Here is a 23,596-nt window from a genome sequence, read left to right on the forward strand (position 1 = left end):
CTGCTCTTACCTCTTTAGTGGTTGCGAGAGCCTGCGTTCAGGTAGAACTCATTTAGGATACCTTCCCTCATCTCCCCAGGCTAGATTAGATACTGCCTTAATCTGCATCCTTAAATTGTCTGTACATAGGTCTATCTCTGTTTCTGTTGACTAGACCATGGATATTTTAAAGGGCAGGTGCTGGCTTTTTTTCATCTTTCTATTCATATCACATGATCTAGTGCAGAGCATATATAAAGTACTCAACATTGAATATATGGATGAAACTGTGACACTGGTAATATCGGCTATTGCCAAAGAGTCTGGCAAGCATTTGCTAGTGCAGAGAAATTTTATCAAATAAAGTCAGTTGCCTGAAATTGACCAGGTAACAAAAGAAGCTTTATGCACATTGTCAAACATTTAAAATATAATATTTAAATGTTCTTTCCTATCCATATTTTTAAGCATTAGTTTAATTAACACTGACATTTTGAAAGTCCTAGAAATAATCAGGATCATTAGTGTCAGCCTGATAAAGGTATGCAGAAAGTTTCTATAATATAGCCCAAACTGCTTTCACAAGATTGTCTGGAAATAAATAGCTCACTGTGAAATTTATGACTTGCTTTATATATTAATCAATGGTACAGTGGTGCTCTAACAAGGTTAAAAGTGTTTCCTGATTTCCATTATAAAGATAATTTCAATCAAGCAGCCTAACAGTCTAACGGTGTAGGTCATTATATAATTCAATTCTACTAATGACTATGGCACACATGCAAACAAGAGAATAAAAGAGGCTGAGAGAATAAACCTAGAAAAATGCTTTATTAAAAAACAATAATAATCTGCATCTTGCATTTTCAGTGACCTTTGTAGTACTCCTCTGCAAATAAAATAGAATCATTCTTCATGGCCCCACAGATACCTTTTGTTCCTACCCATCTATTTCATGTAAATTATATATGCTGAACTTTAATTGGCTATAGCTGGAGCACATTTTGAGCAACATTTTCACACTGATTTGCTTAGACTTGTAAGCAAGAGCCTAAGCAGGGAGAAACAAGACTGACAGTTTCTATTCACTATTTCTATAGAGAGACTTATTTCAAATGTTCCCCAAGCCTCAATTGCATATTTTTATTTGATTCCTTCTGCATAAGGAATTTCTTGGGTAACTTGTAAAAACACAGATCCAAAAATATCTTGGAAAGAAATTTCATCATCTGCCTTTTCATTCCTCTTCTTCACATAAAAATGATCATGATAGTCTGTGCATTGAAATCCATACTAATGATGTATGTATTGTGATTTCTAGGAATCCTATAATCAAAAAGCAAAGAAAATCAAGGAGCTTCTTAGATGCTACTTTGAATATTTTTAGGTAGAAAAAGATAGAATAATTCTAAAAGCAAACCTTAGAAACATACTCACTATATCATATCAAAGAAATAAATGGCATAACAGAAAGAATACTGGCCTGTTTGTCACAAGCGATAAGTTTTACCTGGGTTTGATATTAACTGGTTTATCTTTTACAAATCCTTTGCCTCAAATCACATGTCTCAGTGTCCTCATCTTCAAAGTGAGGAGATGAGACTAAATCTTTGAGGGTCATTCCAAATGTAGCGTTAGAGAATGTACTATATACTTGAAACTAATAATAAAATAAAATTTTAAAAAATCACTGGGGGTTGGGGGGGGGACACCTCATGCCATCTATGGGACAAAGGTGAAGAGGAGAGACCTCAATAAAAGAGAATGTTTTCCAGAATCAGAGATGGGAAGAAAGTTTCGATGACAGAAACAAAGGTGCTAATCCAAAGTCAGTATTACTCTATGATGATTTTAAGAACAGATCACCAAGGGAAGCTTGTAATTTGGGAGATACTTCCTGTTGCACTCCTGACAGAGCAGAATCCCAGCTTACAAAAAGGTCATGAGGCCAATCCCAAAAATGAAGGTCCAAGTTCTTATAAGTCTTCTTTTATGGACATGTGTGTATGTGCTAAGCCGGACTATTTGTCTATATTTCTATATTTTCCCCTATAAGTTGATTTTTCATTTGGCCTATTAGCCAAAAAGTACAAAGCAAACATCTTGAAGTATTTATGGATTTTGCCTTTGATCCCAGAACTTACAGATGTTACTAAAATACTCACTTAGAATTTATTTTTCTTGTCTTTACAACAGACAGCCATGTCTCAATTGCTTACTTTGCTATGCTTCTAACCCTCACTTTCCTGCCATATTCTACCAACTAAATCTCCCCATTCTGACTTGAAAACATAAAACAAGATGTCTGCTCTATGTCAAGCTTTCCTAGCTGCTGGGCTGATAGATTTGTTTCCATTTTTATCCAGATATCTACATCTGTTGGATCTAGACAGTTGTTAAGTGACTTGAAAGTTGCATTCAGTGAGTGTTTCTTTTTCTCTCTTCTGCTTGCTACTTTGAAATCCAAGGCCAGGGCCGAGGGGTGTTAAGCGGGTAATCCTGGGTGGGGATTCTGGCTAATACTCTAAGCAAGAAAATCTAGATGCTGCATTAAGAAAAGTGAGTGATGGAAGTGTAGGAGAAACAGGCAGGTAATTTTGATGGCCCATAGAATCAGGCCATAAATTTCAGGGATCTAGGTAAAGATGTAGAAAACATAAGCCTAGGAACCTGGCCGCAGAACATGGGCAAGAAGAAAGCAGCATCTGGGCAGAGTCTGAATAACAGGCTCATTAATATCAAAGAGGGAACCTGGAAACTAAACTACTTACTGTCAAACCCAGAGATAGATTAACAGGTGGAAACCAAAGTTGAGGGAATGAATGTGAGAGCAGAGAGCTTATATAACTCTACAAAAAGTCAGAAGTCTAAATTAGTCCATCTGGTCTGTCCTCAAACCTTAAGCAAATGGGTTCAACATAGAATTGAGTGACTAAGAAAGTTTAATATGATGAGAGAGTAAGTGGTAACTCTTCCTTAAAAAGCAAAGTTAATGTGAAAATAAACATTTTTCAAGTGATGAGAAACCTTTATTTTTTATGGTGAGCCTAATCAGACAAAATGATAGAGAGACTGAGGCAGATGTATAGATGGCTACACTCATCTCACCACTTCCTAATCTCCAGCCACCTCCCCGCCCCCCCTCAAAAGAATACTGTTCAGGAGGGAGAGGTCTTTGGAGGGTCTAGATCATCCCAACTGGCATCTGAAATGCTCATATTCATTAGCCCAGCCCCTGTTCAGATTGCCCTTTGCTTGGGCATCTGGCTCAGTCTTTTGGAGGTGATCAACCACAGAGCCTTGGTATCAAGAGTTTGCATCACAAATATGAACGAGCTTTTTAATTTCTACCTTGTAGTCTCTCCAGACCCCAAAAAGCTGCTATCATTAACTGAAATATTAACTAGTTCCCACAGATTAATTTTGGATTACCTGAAAAGGTGTTCTGGATGGTCAATTGTGTATCAGAGAGACCCGTTCTCTCTGCACTTCTCAATAAGGCACCTAGAAGGGAAGTTATTTATATGTGTAGACAGTGGTCTTCCAGGGGAGGAACTGGTTATCACTACTGAAAGGAAATTCAGATACGCTGATAATAGTAGTGTTCCCTGAATTTCTTCCCAGAGGGGAGGTTGGAATAGCATTGTCCAATTTGTATTGTGTGGCCATTAAGCACATGAAATATGAGTAGTTCAAGCTGAGATGAAAAAAAGAATATAAAATATCTCATTAACAATTTAAAAAATGTTGATTACGTGCCAAAATGCTAAGTTTTGGACATGTTGAGCTAAATAAAAATATTTGTTTCACCCATTCTTACTTTTCAAATGTGGCTATTAGAAAATTTAAAATTACACATATGGCCTGCATTATATTTCTGGTGAGCAGTACTAACAAGGACATCACACTGAGATACAATATTGCCAAAAGAAAGTATAAAGTATATTGAATTACAGGAAGAGAGGAAAATTACAATTCCATGAAGACTGAGCACAATATAAGACTGCAATATAAGACTCAGTCATTGAAGAACTACTGCAGGCCTTTTTCAGCATAATAGATCATTTTCGAACTCTAGGAAAACAAACAGACAGTTATTTGGCCACCAGAGTTGACAGGGCATTTGAGAATGCCAAAGGAGTAGTATAGCTATATATCACTGGAATTTAGTATAAATCTGAAGTATATTCTTATAAAGTTAGCCATGTATTGTAATCCCTAGAACTACTAATAACCAAGAAAGTAAAAAAAAAATCTATAAAGTAATTAAAATGTTACACTAGAAAATATTCACTTAATGGAAAAGAAAGCAGCAAAGGAGAAATGGAGACAAAAAGGCATGAGACATAGAAAACAGAGTAAAACGCACATACAAATCCTGCCATATCAGTAATTACATTGAAGATAAATGGATTTGGCATTCCAGTCAAAAGTGAGATTGTCAGATTGGATTAAATAATATATGTGACTATGCTATCTACAGGAGACACATTTTAGATACAAAGATACAAACAGATTGAAAGTAAAAAGATGGAAAAAGATATATCATGCAAACAGTAACCATAAGAACCCTGAAGTGGCTATACTAATGTCAGAAAAAAAATCAGATAATATTATTAGAGGTAAACAGGGAAATTTGATTTTGAAACAAGGGTCAATCCACCAGAAAGATATGACATTTATAAATATATATATCTAACAAGAGGCCCCCACAATACATAAAACAAAGCCCGACAAAATTAGAGGAAAAAATAAACAATTCAGCAATAACACACTTTCAATACTGGATAGGAAAACTAGGCAGAACAACAAGACTTGAACTATAAATCAAAAAGAGCTAACACACATCTATAGAACACCGCACCCGATGATAGCAGAATACACAATCTTCTCAACTGCGCATGGGACATTCCCCAGGATAAACCATAGCCTCCATAGGCAAATAAGGATGTTTCCTAACCACTATGAAATAAAATTAGAAACCAATAACAGGAAAAAATTTAAGAAATCACATATATGTGAGAATTAAACCACACACACCCAAATAACTATATACATAGAAATTAAACAATATACTGGTAAATATGTTGTCTCTAATACCTTAGTATAAAAGTATCAAACAAGAAATCACAAACAATATAATAAAATACTTTGAAATTAATAAAATGAAACATATTATACCAACACATATGGGATGCAGCTAAAGCAGTACATGGAGGGAAATTTATACTTGGTAAACAGTTGTTTTGAGAAAAAAGGAAGCATCTCGAATCGATAACCTAAACTGTCACCTTATAACCCTGGAAAAAGAAGAGCACATTAAAGCTAAACCAAGGAGAAAGAATAAAAGTGTAAATTAGAGTAGAGATTAATGAAATCAAGACTAGAAAAATAGAGAAAAATCAACAAAATCAGAAGTTGGTTTTGTGAAAAGAACAAGATATACCTTTAGTTAGACCAACCAAGAAAAAAAGAAGACTCAAATTACTATAATCAGGAATGTAAAAGGGGATATTATTACTGGCTTTACATAAATAAAAAGGGTTTTAAGGAAATACAAAGAAAATTATATGCCAACAAATTATATAATGTAGATAAAATGGACAAATTCCTAAAATGACAAAACTGCCAAAACTGACTCAAGAAGAAATAGAAAATCTGAATAAATTTATAACAAATAAAGACTGAATTAGCAATTTAAATCTCACGAGGAAAAGCCCAGGACCAGATGGCCTTACCAGCAAATACTACTGAACATTTAAAGATGAATTAATGCCAATCATCAAAATCTTCCGAAAAACAGAAAAATAGGGAACACATTTCAACTCATTTTGTGAGACTAATATTATCATGATACTAAAACCAGACAAAGACTATAAGAAAACTACAGACCAATAATCTCTGATGAAGATAAAATACAAAAACCCTTAACAAAATACTAGCAAACTGAATCCAGCAACACATAAGAAGGATAATACACCATGACCAAGTGAGATTTATCAATTTAGCAATGCAAGGGTGGTTTAACATCTGGTATCAATGTTATTTTATTATTATTATTATTATCACTATTATTTAGTAGAATAAAGGACACATACACATTAGATGCAGAACACAAATTTGATCAAATCTAACATACTTTGATAATAAAAACAATCAACAACCTAAGAAGAATACAAGGGAATTTCCTCAACCTAATAAAGAGTATTTATAAAAAAAAAAAAAACCCATAGCTAGCACTGTACTTAATTGGGAAAGATTGAAGTCTTTTCCTCTAAGATTAGGAAAAAGAAATGTCCATTCTTGCCATTTCTCTTCAACATGGCACTAGAGATTCAACCCATATGTTGATTTTTGACAAAGGTGCCAAGACCATTCAAGGGAGAAGAACAGTATTTTCAAAAAATGGGTTGGGATAACTGAATATCCACTACAAAAGGATGAAGGTGTACCTCCTTTTTTTCACCAAATATAGAAAATTAACTTAAAATGGATTGTAGGCCTATATGTAAGAGCTAAACCTGTAAAATTCTTAGAAGAAACCATAGATGTAAATCTTCATGACTTTGGATGAGGCAGTGCTTTTTCAGGTAAGATGTATGCACAAAAATAGATAAACTGAACTTCATCAAAATCATAAACTTTTGTGTTTTAAAGGACATTATTAGTAAAGTGAAAAGATTCCACAGTATGAAAAGATTCCACACTATGGAAGAAAATATTTGCAAATTGTATATTTTATAAGGGTCTAGTACCAAGAATATATAAAAAATTCTTATAATTCTATAATGAAATGACAAATGATCCAATTAAAAAATTGGACAGGGATATCAATAGACCTTTCACCAAAGAAGACATACACCTGGCCAATAAGCACATGAACATTACCCAACATCATTAACCATAAGGAAATTGGTGAATATATTCTATGTGAATTATATCTCAATAAAGCTGTTTTTACAAAAAAAATGTAATGAGGTAGAATTTACCACTAACCAATGGGAACAAGGATTTGTACTTGAAATTAAATTAATTTAAAAAAATAAAAGATACTCATACAATGGGATATTATTCAGCACTAAAAAGAAATGAGCTATGAAACCATGAACAGACCTGGCGGAACCTTAAGTGTATATCACTGAGTGAAAGAAGCCAATCTGAGGAGGCTATATACTGTATGATTCCAATTATATGACATTCTGAAAAAGGCAAAACCATGGAGACCAAAAAAGTCAGTGGTTGCTAGAGGTTAAGAGGGAGAAAGGGATGAATAGGCAGAACACAGGGGAGTTTTAGGTCTTCGAAATTATTTTGTATGATACTATAATGGAAGATATGTATCACTATATATTTTTCCAAACCCATAGAATACACCACATCAAGAGGGAACCCTAATGTAAATTATGGACTTTGGACAATAATGATGTATTAATGTAGATTAATTGATTTTAACAAATGCACCACTCTGGTTCTCGATGTTGATAGTGGGGGAGGCTCTAGATGTGTGGGGACAAGAGGTATATGGAAAGTTTCTGTACTTTCTGCTCAATTTTGCTATGAACCTCAAAGTACTCTAAAATAGACTTATTTTTAAAAAGAAAGCAAAATAAATAATACAAGATGTACTCTTATACTTCTGATTTTTTAGTGAGATTTGTACTTTCCATACTATTGATGTCTCCTCAGTGTTCTAAGAATGAACTCCATTTCCCTTTAGCTTGATTTAAGAGAAGAATTAAACAGTCTATGTAACACATTGTATACTAGGGGATAAGGAGCAGAGAATGGTAGCGTAATTCACTAAAAATGATAATTTTTAAAAAAAATGGCAAATAAGTCATAGTTGAGACATATTGTATATTCTATAATTTTAAAATCTAGAATTTGTGACTTGTTCATATTGTGCTAGCATGAGTAGGCAATGATTATATTAAGTAATTACTGCAGAGGGCAAATAACTACAAAAAATCATTTTCAAATGGTCTAATTTACTTCTCATCTTCCTTTTACTTCTCTAAAACTACTTTTACTTCCTTCCCCATTGTATTCTCCCTCTCCTTCCATCAAAAGAAATAGAGTGATAACCCAAATCCCAAGAATCGAAAAGATAGTCGTTATTCATTATAAAGGGGGAAGAGACTCAAAGGGCAGGATAGATAAGAACAGACAGAAAATTTAGGAATTTAATAAAAGGATAATATCCAAAATAAGAGGATATCATTAAATTATACCAAAGATATGTAATAGATATGTATTCATTTTTATACCAACCTAAATTTAATCATCATTTAACAGTGGTACCCCAAAAAGCAATTTAGCATTATACTGCACAATACACACTCTAAAACAAGAAGCCGTAAACACAGCTTGAGTCTTTCCTCTACTCCCAAGGATTTTAGCACTAAACCCAAGAAAAAGAAGATGAATGCTAACATTCCCCACCAGGAATCTAGATATATCACACTGTCCTTTATTCATGAGTCTTCTGTGAAGACCACTGGGAACAGCTAGAAAACTTGTGTGTTCAACTTGGTCTGTCTGGCCAGGAATCAATTCACCTGAACATCTTTTGGGAACATGATTGATCTTTCTGGTTATTAGTGACAAGAGTTGGGCAAATGGATGCAAAGGCCTTACAGCCAGACAGGCTAAATAAACTTGTTCAAAGACACACCAAGGAACACACACTAAGGAGCTTCAAGTCCTTAGGAAAAGCGTGGAGTACCTGGAAAAGCAGCCTCACCTGAAAGACCATCCTAACATTGGAACAATAATCTAAAAATTCTGCTGCAACCCAACTAGTTTAGTTTCTTGAAACAGATTCCTGATATCTGTGTTGCCAGCTCCTGGCATAGGGCATTTGTCATAGGAGCTCAGTAAATATTTATCAGTGATGCTGAAGCTAATGAGAAGACCCCAAAGATGAACATCCCCATGTGAGGGAAGACCTAGCAAGAAAAGGCCATTTTGTCAGATTTTATAGTACTACTGTGAGCTAGGCATTATTGCTAATTTTCATAGCAGTTTAAGAGGCTGGCATTCTTATCCCCATTCTATAGATGAAGCAACTAAGGTTCAGGGAAAGTTTACAGTATGCCCAATATCACTAAGATAAGAAATGGCTGAGCAGAGAGTCACATCCAAACTCCTGAGGCTTGTGTTCTTCCTACAACATCATATAAAACCTTTTCTTACACTGCTCTTTACAACACCAAGCTGGCCCATTTCCATGCAGGGTATTGACTCACCTTTCAATCTTGAAAGTTTTGCTCTTAAAATTTTCTATGGTGCTATTAAAAATGAATGTTTGTTGTATTTTATTATTCCTGGTATCTCAAAGAGTCTTTGGTCAACGATAACCAGAGCTGAGACAATTCTGAATGGGGTTTTTCACAGAAGAGCAGTTTGAGTCATGCATTTTTAAAAAAATCAATAGATTACAGATTCAAAAGAAATGCTGAGGGAAGAAACCAACCTTAAAACTTGATAAACACAGATATGAGAGAGAAATATTTCCAACAGTGTGTATTCTTTCACCCTCTGTGATTTGGGGCTTGTTAGCATTCTTTTCAAACTGAAAGGAAATTTAACATATATTCTATAGCTTCTATCTGTCAAGTTTGAGTATGCCAATTTATCACAATTATTGCTTTATTTTTAATCAGAGTGAGGACACTAATTTAGTTTCTTCTTTTGTCTAGAGTACTATATATCTAGAAAACTTATAAAGAAACTACTCAAAGATGATTTAAAATGTTCATATATATTTTTAAAATGTGCCAGAAAGTTGTTACAGTCAACAAATCCATTAATTTTACATTAAGAACTTGTTAAGGGGAATGGGACAATTGAGTAAATCATAAATTCAGTAACTCTTTCCATATTTGGAAAAAGAGCATGACAGGGTTTAATGGATAATAACAAAGTCACAGAGTTTGGTATTTCACCATTCTTTGGATTTATGATATGAAAGAGGAAAAAATGGAGATGCCATATAGCTTTTAAAATATCTTTTTTAAGTTTATTGGGGTAACATTGATTAATACAATTATATAATTTTCAGGTATACATTATAAATTGACATCTGTATAGTCTATTGTGTTTACTACCCAAAGTCCTTCAGCTACCATGTATTTGATGCCCTTTACCCACTTTACCCTTCACCTACCCCCTATATTTGACCCCCTTTACCCCATCTACCTTCCCCATCCTCCCTCACCCCCTAAAATATCTTTTAAACCTGAGCTCATCAAGAACGGATTTTTTAAAAAGTAAATGAAATAGGTCTTATACAAATATAAGCAAAAGCAGAGAAGAAAAGCTGAGGAAGTTTGCATGAAATTCTCAAGGCCACATATAGGAAACAGGATGAATAGTAACTGAGAGAGCAGGCAAGAATGAAAGACACTTAGCAAGGTCCTGGCTTCCATTCTGCCTCATTCTTACCAGCTAAATCAGCTTGCCTCCACCTGCAGAGGGAGCCAGGCTCTGCCCACACATTCTAAGACTGGGTCTGGCCCTGAGCAATAAATTACCCTGCAGGAAAGAGCAGCAGAACTGGCCTTGAAGCTGGCACCTACTTCCAAGTCTTTTTGCCTCAGTTCTTTAACCTAGAAAATGATACTAATGATAATCCCCTCCTTATCAAGATTACTTAAAACATTAAAGGAGTGTCAAGAGCTTAGAACTGGGTGTAGAACATAGCAAGTACTCAACAAATAATCACCCTCATAATCATTATCTTCTTCATTGCACAGATTAAGTTACTTTTCTTAGGCCCCTATTCCCTGGCAGCACAAGGCAAAGACCCAATGTCAATATTCTGATTCCTAGACTGATGTTATTTCCACTGTGTAATTTCCACTGCAGGTGATTTCAGAAGCACCAATAGGTCTTACCTACACAAACATTTCTTCCCTACAATTGAGTCACAGTGACTGAGATCTCCATCCTTTATAACCCTTTTCGAAGAGTTTCTGGCAATATATAATATGTTAAGTGAAGTAAATTTGTTTCTCAGAAAAGAGAACATATTAGAGAACTAGAAGCAGAAATGGGCTTCCTATGATGACTGGACCATGATTAATCATCATCATTTTAAACCAAGTACAGGGCCTGAATGAACAAGACACTGAGTAAGGTACAATTTTGAAGAAGGGCCAGTCTTAGAGGAGGGGTTAGTCAGAAGTGGGGCTGGGCAATTAGAAAAAAAGGACAAATGTCTTTCAAAAGAGTTGAGAGAAATTCCTTCACAAATACTCTCAGGTTTCATCCCATGAACCTGAGCCTCAAACTGATCATTTGTAATTTTCTAGAAGCATAAAGATAACCCCATATTAGAACACAGAATTATGTATGTTAACAGGTTGATTTTCATGCCAAATCAAAGTCTCCTGTTCTACTTCATGAGATTTAATGATAAAAATAATTAATAGCATAAGTTGAGTTAGAAAAAGAGAGGTTCATCTATTAACTCTATAAGAATTCCAAGAATGACTTTTAAAAATCATACATATAATATTTTTTCTTTGAAAAAAAGAAAGATAGCAAATTAAATTCAATCAGTGCTTGGGCTACATATTTTATGAGATTTATTTGTACTGCATATCTTTGATAGGCTCTATTTGTGGCTGAAAGTACAAACATACTGATTACAATCATTCTTTCCTATATTTAGGAACAAAATTAATTATCTGCGAAAAGCAGAAAGGCTTAGACTCTCAGTCAGTAAATGATAATAGATAGCACCCAAATATAATGACTCCATTTCCTACTTTATCTGTTTTAGGCATTCTGAGTGGAATGAAAAAAGGAAAAATTAATTCACTTTCTGAATATTCTTCGGAAAAGATTTGAATTGGGTAATAAGAAGGCAACAACATTCCCCCAATTCTCCACCCCAGTATGAAATGTGAAAGCAGGTTTCTTGAGTCATGCACTTCCCAAAGAGACAATTTTATCTTCTAGATTCCAGCACTGTTTTTATTGGTTTTTGTTTTACTTTATACGGTTATTTATTTGAACGATATGTATTTATACACGTATTGTTTTACTAGCTGTTTTATAATATGCTTATACATTGTTATATTTGAAATGCTTTATATATTAATTCCACTGGGTTTTTTTGTAATTTTTTACCATGTTATTGAGGTATTTTTGGATTCCTACAATTCGCTCATTTCAAGTGTACGATTTAACAATTTCTACTAAATTTACCAACAACCATCACTACAAACCAGTTTTAGAACATTTTCATCACCCCAATAAGGTCTCTTGTGTCCATTCCAGCATTCCCTTTGAGAAGTCTGGTACATTCTGAACCCCAAATCCCAAAGAGACATTTTAAAATGACATTAAGAAGTCTGTATTTTAACCAAAACAAAGGTTATTTGTCTTTCCTTATTAACACCCACCACCTACCTCAACGTGGAAAGGAACAGTAAACTGTGAGGCCTAGTATAGTGCCCAGTATCAGCAGCACTCAGAAAGCTGTGGCTACTGGTAATAATAGTTTGCATTTCATCCTACAATGGCTGCAACATGCTGGAAGAAATCTGCTCCAAATTTTCTCATATTCTTTTGTGAATCTTTATTACAGCAAATTTTATAACCACCTCCTCCCTTGAGGAAATTAGTGTACCATGGTGTAACTTCATTTAAAAATTCTTCTGTGATATTCAAAATATGTTTTTAATCTTTCATGTGGGAGTGAGTAGTTGCTTTTTAAGAAATAGTCAAAGTAGGAAGCATTTTATGCCAGAGACCTGAGCAAGATAGCAAAATATAGGCATAAGAGGTTAGTGGGCCAAAGTTACCTGTGGCACTATTGCGAATGAATGATGTAGTATTACAGTTGCCAAGAATAACCTAATTCCAAGTGGGGAAAAAGGAATCACAGAGGAATCAAACTGTGTACATGACTTCATGTTTCCTGAGGCATTTTAGGTTTTGCGAGTATTCAGGGGATTTTTTGCCCTCACCAGGTAGGGGCTGCTTTCACTTTGTGCTCTGATTCCCTGGCCACCCAATATAAAAAAGGCATTTTTGGCTTCCTTATTGTCATCCCAGGAGCACATGGATTCTCAGAGTATCAGGTCATGGGAATGCCTTACTGAACTTTGACCATTTGGCAGGATATTCTTGACTTTCTAACCTTTCTGAATATACTCTGAGGACAAATCAGTCCTCCAAAAATCCAAGCAGACATGGATAAGCATCTGCTTACTGCTCTGTGATTATCACATGTATCACCTTAGAAGTGCAATAAGAGAGAAAACCTCACTTGGTCAAGCCACTTAGCAATACAAATTCCTAACCCCAGAGCCTGAACAAGCAAGTAAGGAAATGATAGCTTAGAGATCAAGTAAGAAAGCAATAGAGTAGTAGAAGGAGGCCCAAAGGGGCAGGGTTTGCTCCTAACCAGAGGCAACAGTCAGGTGCCCTCTTCATACTTTCTTTTTCAAGTATTCTCTAAAGAGTGGAGAAAATTGCTATTGTTCTGTCTTTGGATGTGCATTCTGTTACCATCCAACACATGGCATGTAGCCCTGCCTTTTGGCCAAGAAGTCAGGACTGAGCTAAGCGTCTTAACGAACTTCAAATTTCCTTGTATGATACTCCAAAAGCATTAGGAATTTGAGGGGTTCTTGTAGCCATCGAAGGCTGGGGGATCACGTGTTGCAAGACAATTTTCCATGGGTCTCATGTTTCTGCATGTCCTATAAACAGAGGTACTTTTTTCCCGGACTATCTTTATTCAATTATCTTTGCATAATGAACAGCATTAGAAGACAGAGAAAATAGCAGGCAGACATACCCCAATTATAAAAGATTTGAATTCCCTAGGCACAAGGCTCCTCTCCTGTTATGCAATTCACTGAGTGTGCAGGAGTCATCTGGCCCTTTCCACCTTACCTCATGGGAATTGGAGCTCAGGGATCTGACATAAATGCTGATATTCTGGCTACTTTTGTTGTTGTGAGAAATAAACTATCATTCATCTCTGAGCCAGTAATCTGGTGTCTTTAACCAGCATCCAGGAAAATGTGGCTGGTTAACCTGTTAGCTTGCAGTTAGCATACAAACATCAGACTTTTCACACCTTTGAAAACATGTTCCTGCCATATCAATCCACACACCATAAAAAGGAGGAAAACTTATTTCTAAAGATTCAGAACATATAAAACAACTGGTAATCACACTGCTATTTCTTGCAAAGGCAAAGGTAAGCAATTCTAGATTCGTGAAAAGCCTACCTAATTTCCTAATATGACTATATATATATATATATATTTGAAATTATATACATATATGTATATAATTACATATATATGTACATATATACATATATGTGTATAATTTATATATATATATGTATATAATTTCAAAATGAAGCATTAAAAAAAGCTTCCCTTGTGTGGCAACTTCTTGAAGCTTGACCTGAAATGAACACTTAGTTCCTAAACATGGTGCTGATTCTTTTATTTGTATTCTTCTCTTAAATAAATAAATAATGTATGTTTTAAAACTATATGTTTTTCCCCATGGAAAGCAGTAAAGCTATGTTTATTGTGAATTAAAAAAGGATGGCAGCCTATAAACATTTTTGCCTTTCCAGAAATAGACGTCATGCAAATGAAGTCACTTACCACAGTTCTAGATGCTGACCTGCAGATACTAATTGGGTAGTGAGGCATTTACTTGTTTTTATCACTTGAAATTACTTGCTACTGAAAACAGCTTATATGAATTCAGAAAAGGTATCTCTATCTGAGACTAAAAAAATGAAAGTCCAAACTGATAGCATGAGAAGAAAAACACTGACATTTTGACACCTGAGAAATAACCTCAGCCTTCAAAAGCGGAGAGGAAAGTAAGGCTAATCTTGGAAATTCTGATGAGTTACAGTCACTCACACAGACAGCAAAATATAAGGATTTTATAGTGAATTATTATTGAGGATCAACAGAGAATTTTCCCCAGAGCTTCCTAGCACACATAAATAAATACTGACTTCACTGAAGATATCTTCAAAAAATTCTAGCAAAGGAAATGGATGTACTTGATATCAGAGTATGTTAGCGTTCTCAACAGGCAATGTTAACTACTAAGGAAATGCTGTAATGGAGAACTAGATGTACTGTTAAGGTCCAGAAGCAAAGGCAAATGAGCTAAAAAAAAAAAACTATCTGTTGGTTCAATGCGCAGATTCCAAATATTGCAACTGGAAGATAGCCTATTCCTCACCACTGTTACTGCTTATACAGTTTCTAGGCAACGTTATTTCACTGTGTGACTGGGTCTTCCATCACCTACACAAGCATTTCTTCTTCTCCTAGAAATTACTGTGTGTCTTTAAATGTTAAGAAGCCTAAAAATCTCATGCTTTTTAGTACTTCATTGGGAAATACTACAGCAAAAGTCTCCAAGGAGGAAGAATGAATTCAAAAACTGACTGTGCAGCTGGAAAAACAGTACAGAGTAATACAGGATATTAAATAAGATAATAAAAAACCTACTTAGCCCATGTTTGGAGAATAAAGATTCTGGTGAAGGGAGAGTGAAACTATTCGAAAGAACAGTATAGAGTAATGGTTAAAGCATGAGCTTTGCGGTCAAACAGATCCAGCTTTGAATCTTAGCTTTGCAACCTGCTAGTTTAGTGACCCCAGAGAGCAGCAACAGAGTCATGGTCACCATTCCAGCCACTCACTGTGACCCTAACATCTATCATAGTGTTTCTACAATTAGGTGTTCAATAAATGCTTCCCAAAATGAATTCTATTTCAGATAGTGTTAAAATAAAGATCACAATAAGGAACGAAAGGGGGAAATAGTGGTGGTGAAAAAGGTTGCAATTTTGCACAACATTCAGTGAAGCATATAACAAGCTGAAGCAATGAAAATGTGGGAGAGGAAGCACCAACACTGAGAAATTCTGAAATGAATCAATAAAGAAAATACATGAGTAGAAATGGAAAAATAAAGGTGCAAATAGCAATGTGAGGACATGTGAGCAATTACTTTGGAGGTAAAGAAAGTAAATGAAATCATCATTGAAAGTTTTGAGAAACTTTCTGGGAGAGCAATAAATAACACGTTGATTATTACTCATTTAATCAGTAGATGGATTCTAACGTGAAATGTACAATGGTTATGTATATAATCCATACAAAATGGTTTCAGAATAAAAACAGTTGCAGTTTAAAAAGAAGATTGCAGCATTCAATAATTTGGGTATGGTGTAACAATGTTTAAAAATATGTATTAAAAATTGTACATATTTATATTCGCTTCAAGGTATAAGGTGTGGAATTCAATAATGTGATGATAAATTTAACAGTGGTATTCTCACCCAAATACTGTTAAAGACCTACTTGATACTTACTTACTCAGGGCCAAGATATTTAACTTAGTTCACAAATGTAGATGAAGAGTCAAGATGTGTCAATTTCCAGTCCCATCACTTATAACTTTCATGGACTTTGCAGCACAAACTTTTTCTTTCTCCTTCCCTTCTTCTTCTCCTTATCTTCTCTCCTCTCTTCTCCATCCCGCCCCACAAAACGCACGTATGTACACATGCACACACTCATGCACATACATTCTCATATACTATTTTTATTCATTTCTTTGGAGTAGAGTAACATTAAACGTCTTCGTACTTAAACATAAGTTTAAGAAAAATTATTGTCCATTGGCACTTAGAAAAATGTAATAAGATTACTAGACTGGAGCTTGGTGAGTACCTACCATGTGTCTCAAACTCCAGCCAGGTACATTGAGCTTATTGTTTTCATTTAATCCTGTAAAGCAACCTTATTTTATAGATGAGGAATCTGAGGTCCTAGCTTTGCCATTAACCGTCATTCACTTCCAACCTCTGAGCTTTACCTTATTTTCGAAACAAGGTGACTGGATTTGCTCCCAAAGCAAATGGGGCACTTCTTAAATGACAAATTCTCTGGCCTCTCCACAGATCTATGGTATGAAAATCCTCAGGGTGGACTCCAGGATTCTGTTTAACAAGTTCCCCAGATGATTGTGATGGTGAGCCAAGTTTGGGAACTGAAAGCTTACCCTCTTCCAAGAGTGCTGTCAGTGGCAATGCCTCAACATTTTCTTGCATGCTTTCACTTGTTAGTCTGAAGAACTAAAAACTATTATAGGGAAACTAAAGCACTAACAGGCCATACTTATAAAAAATTAACAGTACCCCATTCACTTAGAAGACCAAAATGTCCTTCATAATCTGGGGTACATGGTAACCACCGAAATAACTAGGTGAAGTCTCTGTATGACAGACCTCATAGCACAGCTTATAGCTAGCTAAAAGGCTGTCCCAAGAGAGCTCAGGAAAAGCATTATTTTCAAAGCTATCTCTTACCACAACTTAACCTCAATTAGGACTGACTGGCAGGATTTTATATTTTATCACAACAGAGAAGTGAGGGTGTTACAGCAAAATCTAATTAAGGCTTCAGTTTTAAATCATCTTTTGTTTTGGGGCATTCTGTGGGTTTGTTAACATGAACAGAGTTCTGCAGTCCACCCAGCCCTCACTTCCCCTCATCCTCATAAATGGCCTACCCTCTTTCTGACCTATACAGAGTATGGGAGGGATCACACCTGGCCAATGATTTACCCGCCCCCACCATTTGGTATACATTACTTAGAGTTGGGGGGTCATAAAATAGTTACAAGGTAGAGTTTACATATACTTTCTGTTCTAGTTGAGGCATTCCCTAAGGAAGGCAGACTTCATACTCTCATAACCAGCTGGGATCTGGGAGCAATCAAGCCCTTAATGGCCAAAACAGAAAGGGACTGCATCACCAAGCACCTCCTGACAGCCAAGGCCTTTGTTCCTGAATGATAATGACATGAAATAAACTCCCTCTACGTGTATGCGAAAATGTGTGCGCGCGCGCGCGCACACACACACACACACACACACACACACAATGTGCACATGTGCACCTAAAATAGAGCAGGTTTGACACCCTGGAATAGCTATCGAAGTTAAGGTTGTGGTGTCTTTGCAAAATCTTAATGGAGATTTTAGAGCGAAAGTCTGGGAGGGTCTAATGGGAGACAGACCAGTATGATAGAAAGAGCCCTAGCTAGATTGCAGCAGCAGAAGACCTCTGATTCTGGCTCTTTAATTTATTAATCATCTAACTTTGGATAAGCCTCCCTGAACTTTATTTTTTTATTTGTAAATCAATGGGATTGAACTAACCAATCTCTTCATGGCCCATCCAAAATTCGCATTACAGTGAAAAGTTCACTATGGTAAATTTATTCAGTTCCATATTTGTCAGTCAACTAGACTGACTTTTTCAAGACTCAAGAACTATACTCTGGGTAACTCTAAATACCCAGCACCTAGTGAAGTGTCATACACAAAGCAGATGCTTAATAAAAGTTTACTAAATAAACTTTCTATGTCTAGAACCCAATCGAAACTGTGCACTCAATCCCTTATCAGCTTCCCACCCTATTTTTTTGTGTGTTTAAAAACACTATAGAAGAATACTTGTTTTCCAGATTAATTATGTTGTTAAGTGAATAATATCAGAGGCAACCTTTAAACACTCTTTAATGTTGTCTTCTTATTTTTTCTCTTATTGAAAATAATTCCACACCCCTGGCACCCTTTCTTTTGTGTCTAGCCCTCAATCAATGTAAGGTTAATGAATGCACTGACTTCATTTTTCTAGTCCTATAAGATTTACTTTTGCTTGAGGTCCCAGAACCTGGCCTGGAATTATAAAGCAGGCAAGGGAATAATTAGCCATCGAAGAACAATATCACTAGATAGAATATTTCCATTCATTTTACTATAAAATATTTTCTCAACAAATGTGTTTTAAATAGCTAGCATTGTGAATGAAGCAATTAGAGTAGCTCCGTAAGTAGCCATGCTGTGGGGTGCATCATTTCTGTCCTCCTTCCCAGTTTAATTCACCAAAGAAACCAATTATCTCTATCATTTTCTACTTACAGAATTTAAAGACAAGGCTAAATGGCCCAATCTGCCTTTCATATTCTGGGAAAACAATGGCTCAGAGTACACAGCAGTTATACTGTAAAGAAGCTAAGAGCACGAGTCACCAAGCCAAACAAGCCTGGTATGAAACCCAATTTCCCCCACTTTCACTTAACCAGCTTTGAGATCTTGGGCAAGGTATTTTATTTCTCAAAGCTTCATTTCCTCTTGTGTAAAATGGGGACAATATTAGGGCCTATCTCATGTATTATGTGAAATAATATTATGCAAACTGGCCAGCAGAGCACCTGAAATGTAGTAGAAGCTCAACAGTGATAGTGCATTAGATAATCCTGCCACTTCCTTCTACAAAGCTGACAGCATCCAGGAATCAGTCACCATCACCTTAGTGGGTTCTGGTGGGCAGCTCTTGGCTGTGTATTCTATCTTCACTGAAGAGTGTGTGCCTCCTGTGATTATGAATATATGTACTCTAGCTTGTCAGGTATAATGGAACCAGTAATGTTGGACTGAAATCAAGCAAACTCCTGCCTCACTTAAAGAACTGTCCTATATACATCACAAATCCCATCAGATTGACACATATAATCAAGACTATAAAAAAAAAACAACTTGGAAAACATGGACATTGTGCCTCACTTATGTTCTTGTGTAAGTTTAATTAAGGAGTTCTAGCTGGGTCTCCTGCATTTAAAGTCACTACTTAAAATGGTAATGTGATATACATGATTAAGGGCATGAGCGTGAAATCAGAATCAGAATAATTGCTGATAACTTAATTAAAGAAAGACCCGATCAATTTCTGAATCATGGATCTTCCACTAACCATAGCTGGGTGCCGTTGGGCAAGTTGCAATTTTACTGAGCTTCACTTTCCTCATTTATAAAATGGAGATAATAGCTCCTACCTCACGGGTTGTTTGAGGATTGTGATAATCAACATTATGGTAATAATAGCTTATATTTACTGAAGACTTACCATGTACCAGGCACATGCTAAGTGCTTTAACATGTTATTCCTTATGAAAAACACATTCTTTTTTATCCCTTTTTTATAAATCATAAATATGAGGCTCATAAAGATAAAACAATTTACCAAAGGTCTCACAGCAAGCAAGTGGGTGGAGCCAAAGTTCAAAGCCAGGCATTATGACTCCAAAACCTGTAGTCTCAAAAATGCTGCCTAACTCTAGGAGGTCATTCAATCCCTCTATCATCCCTTCCCACCCTCTGATCTCTTTCTCGCATCTCTCTATCAGTGCCTGCTACTGGCCAGGCCATCCCCATCCCAAAAGGACCCAGTTCCTCTGAAAACTGTAGACTGGTACTCACGGTAATGGTCAGCTTTCCTCCATTCTTCTGGACATATTGGATGGAATCATGGATTGTCGAGAAGAGACCAAGCAGTACATTCTCCATGTCATAGATTCTGTACATGCCATTCACCAGTTCTTCAAGAGACAGAATGTATTCTCTCCAGTACTTGTCAATCTCCACCACACCAGCCATACAGCCTTGCATGACCACATTGCAGTAACCACCACAAGGCTTAACCATCATCAGTCCCTGGCAGTAAGAGCAGTACCACATTCTGGTGAGCATTCGGCCGCAGTCCTTACTAAACTTCAGATGATCAGTTGTGTTGATCACTTCAATTCCGAGATTGAGGGCCTGGAGGAAGATCCTAGTAACTTGCAGTGACTTGGAAACCTGGGTCATAATAAGCTTGGGGAAATTCCCAAATACTTTCAGGTCACGCCTTGCCCCTCGGAGGCACTCATTGATGTCTAAGGCCGACTCAGGCAGGCCTGGGTTCATTAGCTGGGTATAGATGACTGGAAATAGGCTATCAAACAGTTCATTCACCATGTCATCCACGTTGATGTCAGAACCCAGGATGTAGAGAGACACATCAGTGAAAAATTCACTCACAAATTCAAAAGCTTGTGGGGTCAGACTCGGATAGTTGTTTTTGAACATGGCATTGGTGTAGTTCTTGGCATGGCGAACAACAATTTCAAAGGCCTCTGTAAAATAAGAGAGAGAGAGTTGCCCAGAAATTAAAGCATGAAAATTCACGGTGTAACTGAATTTGTGATTTCTTTATTGCTGTGGTGATTAAGATCCCATATTCATTTCTGGCTTTGCCTCTACTCATTCAGTTCTTTGCTCCTATAAATCAATTTTCCTTTCTGAACATGAAGTCCGAACCCTGATATACACATAAATTCTTAAACACGCAAATTATATTTCGAATGACAAAAGCCAGGATTCAGTTAACATTTCAGCATGTCATGAAAATACTGATTAAAAATAGACTAAACGAGAAGTTATTTTTCTTTCTCTCATTGATTTATTTAGTTAAAAATAAATCGTATTGCAAGAAATTTCATTTTTGGACAGAGATAAATATTTGACAACAAACCATATACTATATTAACTCACATAACAATTTGAGCCTAGAAGAGAGGTAAGTTCTTAGCCAAGAATAAAAGCTATCACAAATTTAATCGTTTTTGGTAAATTTTCTCTAGATAACTTTAAAGAGAAATATATGACAGATTACCAGACCTGGAAATAAAATTTATCCCCTAAATGAGTATCCAGATGGAAAGAAAAATAATCTATGCACTAATCTATATATTTAATATTGAAAATAACACTTGGTATTTGCGAGTTGAATATCTAGAATGATAACTGCTAAGCTTCCTTGGTAAGTTTGGCTTCCACATGGCTTGGAAGCCTCACCTGCTCTACAGAGACTATGAATTCAGGATTGTATTTGCTGTCATAAGCCCAATTAGTGGCATTGGTCTGAGGAAGAAAGTAGTAATATCACCATCTCATATTCTTCAAACTGAAATACTCCAGACACAAATTATTCCAAATAACCAATGTTCCACATTTATATGAGGGAAGAGAAAACAACCACAATAATAGGGTTTTTAAGAAATAAGACAGTTTAAAAACAAAAATAATGAAGTTTCCTGAGACATTTAAAATTAACTTATTATCTTCTTTCATTTCCTTCCAAAGTGCAAAGGCCCATGACAGATGTACTCCAAATGATGCCAATTCATGAGCCTTGAAAAATCAAATTAGCACTTTCAGTCTACTAGAGAGACTGTACTCCAACAGCTCCTTGGGATCACTTAGTCCAGAATCTCAGTCATCTGTGGCAGAAATGAGCTCTAGGTTGTGCCACTACCATCTGCCCCAAATCCCTCACAAGATAGGACACGCTTGCTACATTCTTCCCTTAGGCTTATGACATGCCCAGCAAAGTTGAGCAGATGCCAGTGCAATTCTACTGGGCTTCCAAGGCCACTTGAGGAAGTTAATCTTTTTCTCCATCTATTGCTATATGTTCATTTGTTTATTTTGTTTTATTTAGAATATTAAGTAATTCCTAGAAAGTTTATCTATCTTATGATAATGTCTTCTTAACCACATATGCTACTTTATTCTGAATCCTTGGATCTAAAGGTTTAATGAGGACAAGAGATCATCTAGCCCAATACAAAGGACCAATGAATTCTTTAAAATCATTGGAAATTTGGATATCTAAAACCACTTATTCATTTTAATTTCAGCTAGCAATTATTTATTATTATATTAGGCTCTGTGCTAGGTACTAGGTCTATGCAAGTGCTGGGTAGATGGAGATAAATGATACATCATCCTTGCTTTAAAAGTACTCACAAGCTGTATGGTTTAGCATTTACAAAACATTTCCAAGTATTTATATCTACTTTTGCCAACAACCTTCTGAATTTGGTATTGCAATCCCCATTTTATACACGATGAAATTAACATTCAGCAGAGTTTAACTACTTTCCCAGGGTCACACAACTGCAAAGTAGAAGCAGTCAACTCAGACTAGTGACTCCCAGCAGAGGTTACAGTCTACCTAACCTCGACCCTATAGCCAATACATATAATTTCAAAAATCTTTGTAAAAAGTTATTTTTAAGCTCATTATTTTCTCATTGGCTTCTCCTCTATGAATGGAAATATATTAGGAGAAATTGCACCCCAAAGACCAACAAAGCAGAGTCATGCTTTTACATTTGACTTGGGGCAGCATGAGGTAAGAGAAGGAAGACTGCTGCTGTGATGCCACTCTTTAGATCTGTCTTCTAAGCTACCCTAAAATAAATTCTCTAAAAGGCAAATTTCATCTCTAGCAGAGTGCATTTGATCTCTAACTTGCAAGATCTATGACAGCAAAATTCCATACACTGTACTGCCATAACCCTTTTTTAAAGTTTCTGTTACTAACACTGTTGGATCAATAGAAAAAGAAAATTACAAAAGTTCATGAACTTTTCTGCAGAAAGAATAACAACAACACATACTGCACGGGGAAAGGGTTAGGAGTTCATATCTAACTTCACGTGTGCTCCCTGCTTCAACGTTTGCAGCTCAGAATCCACTAAGTATATCTCTGGGTTGTGCCTAATCCCCTTACTTCTATATCACAGGACTACAGACCAATCCATAACCAGTCAAATAAAGGCTCCTTGGGGACATATAGGAACTAAACGTGCCCTTAATCTAGGGGAGATTTTCTTCTGTCTTTTTGCTGGGAGAAGTCAAAAGAGT

The 23,596-nt window shown here is 36.0% G+C and overlaps 1 protein-coding gene across 1 annotated transcript in view; it reads right to left on the minus strand.

Moving 5' to 3' along the window:
- The window catches only part of GPC3 (glypican 3), a 409,732-nt gene that overhangs the window by 169,740 nt on the left and 216,396 nt on the right, over nt 1–23,596 (minus strand). Inside the window, exon 3 of the mRNA XM_036227265.1 lies at nt 20,324–21,018. Within this exon, the coding sequence (XP_036083158.1) occupies nt 20,324–21,018 (695 nt within the window). The remainder of the gene's footprint in view (nt 1–20,323; nt 21,019–23,596) is intronic.

The sequence above is a fragment of the Rousettus aegyptiacus genome, unplaced genomic scaffold, assembly GCF_014176215.1.
Source record: "Rousettus aegyptiacus isolate mRouAeg1 unplaced genomic scaffold, mRouAeg1.p scaffold_m13_p_9, whole genome shotgun sequence".
NCBI classification, from domain to species: domain Eukaryota; kingdom Metazoa; phylum Chordata; class Mammalia; order Chiroptera; family Pteropodidae; genus Rousettus; species Rousettus aegyptiacus.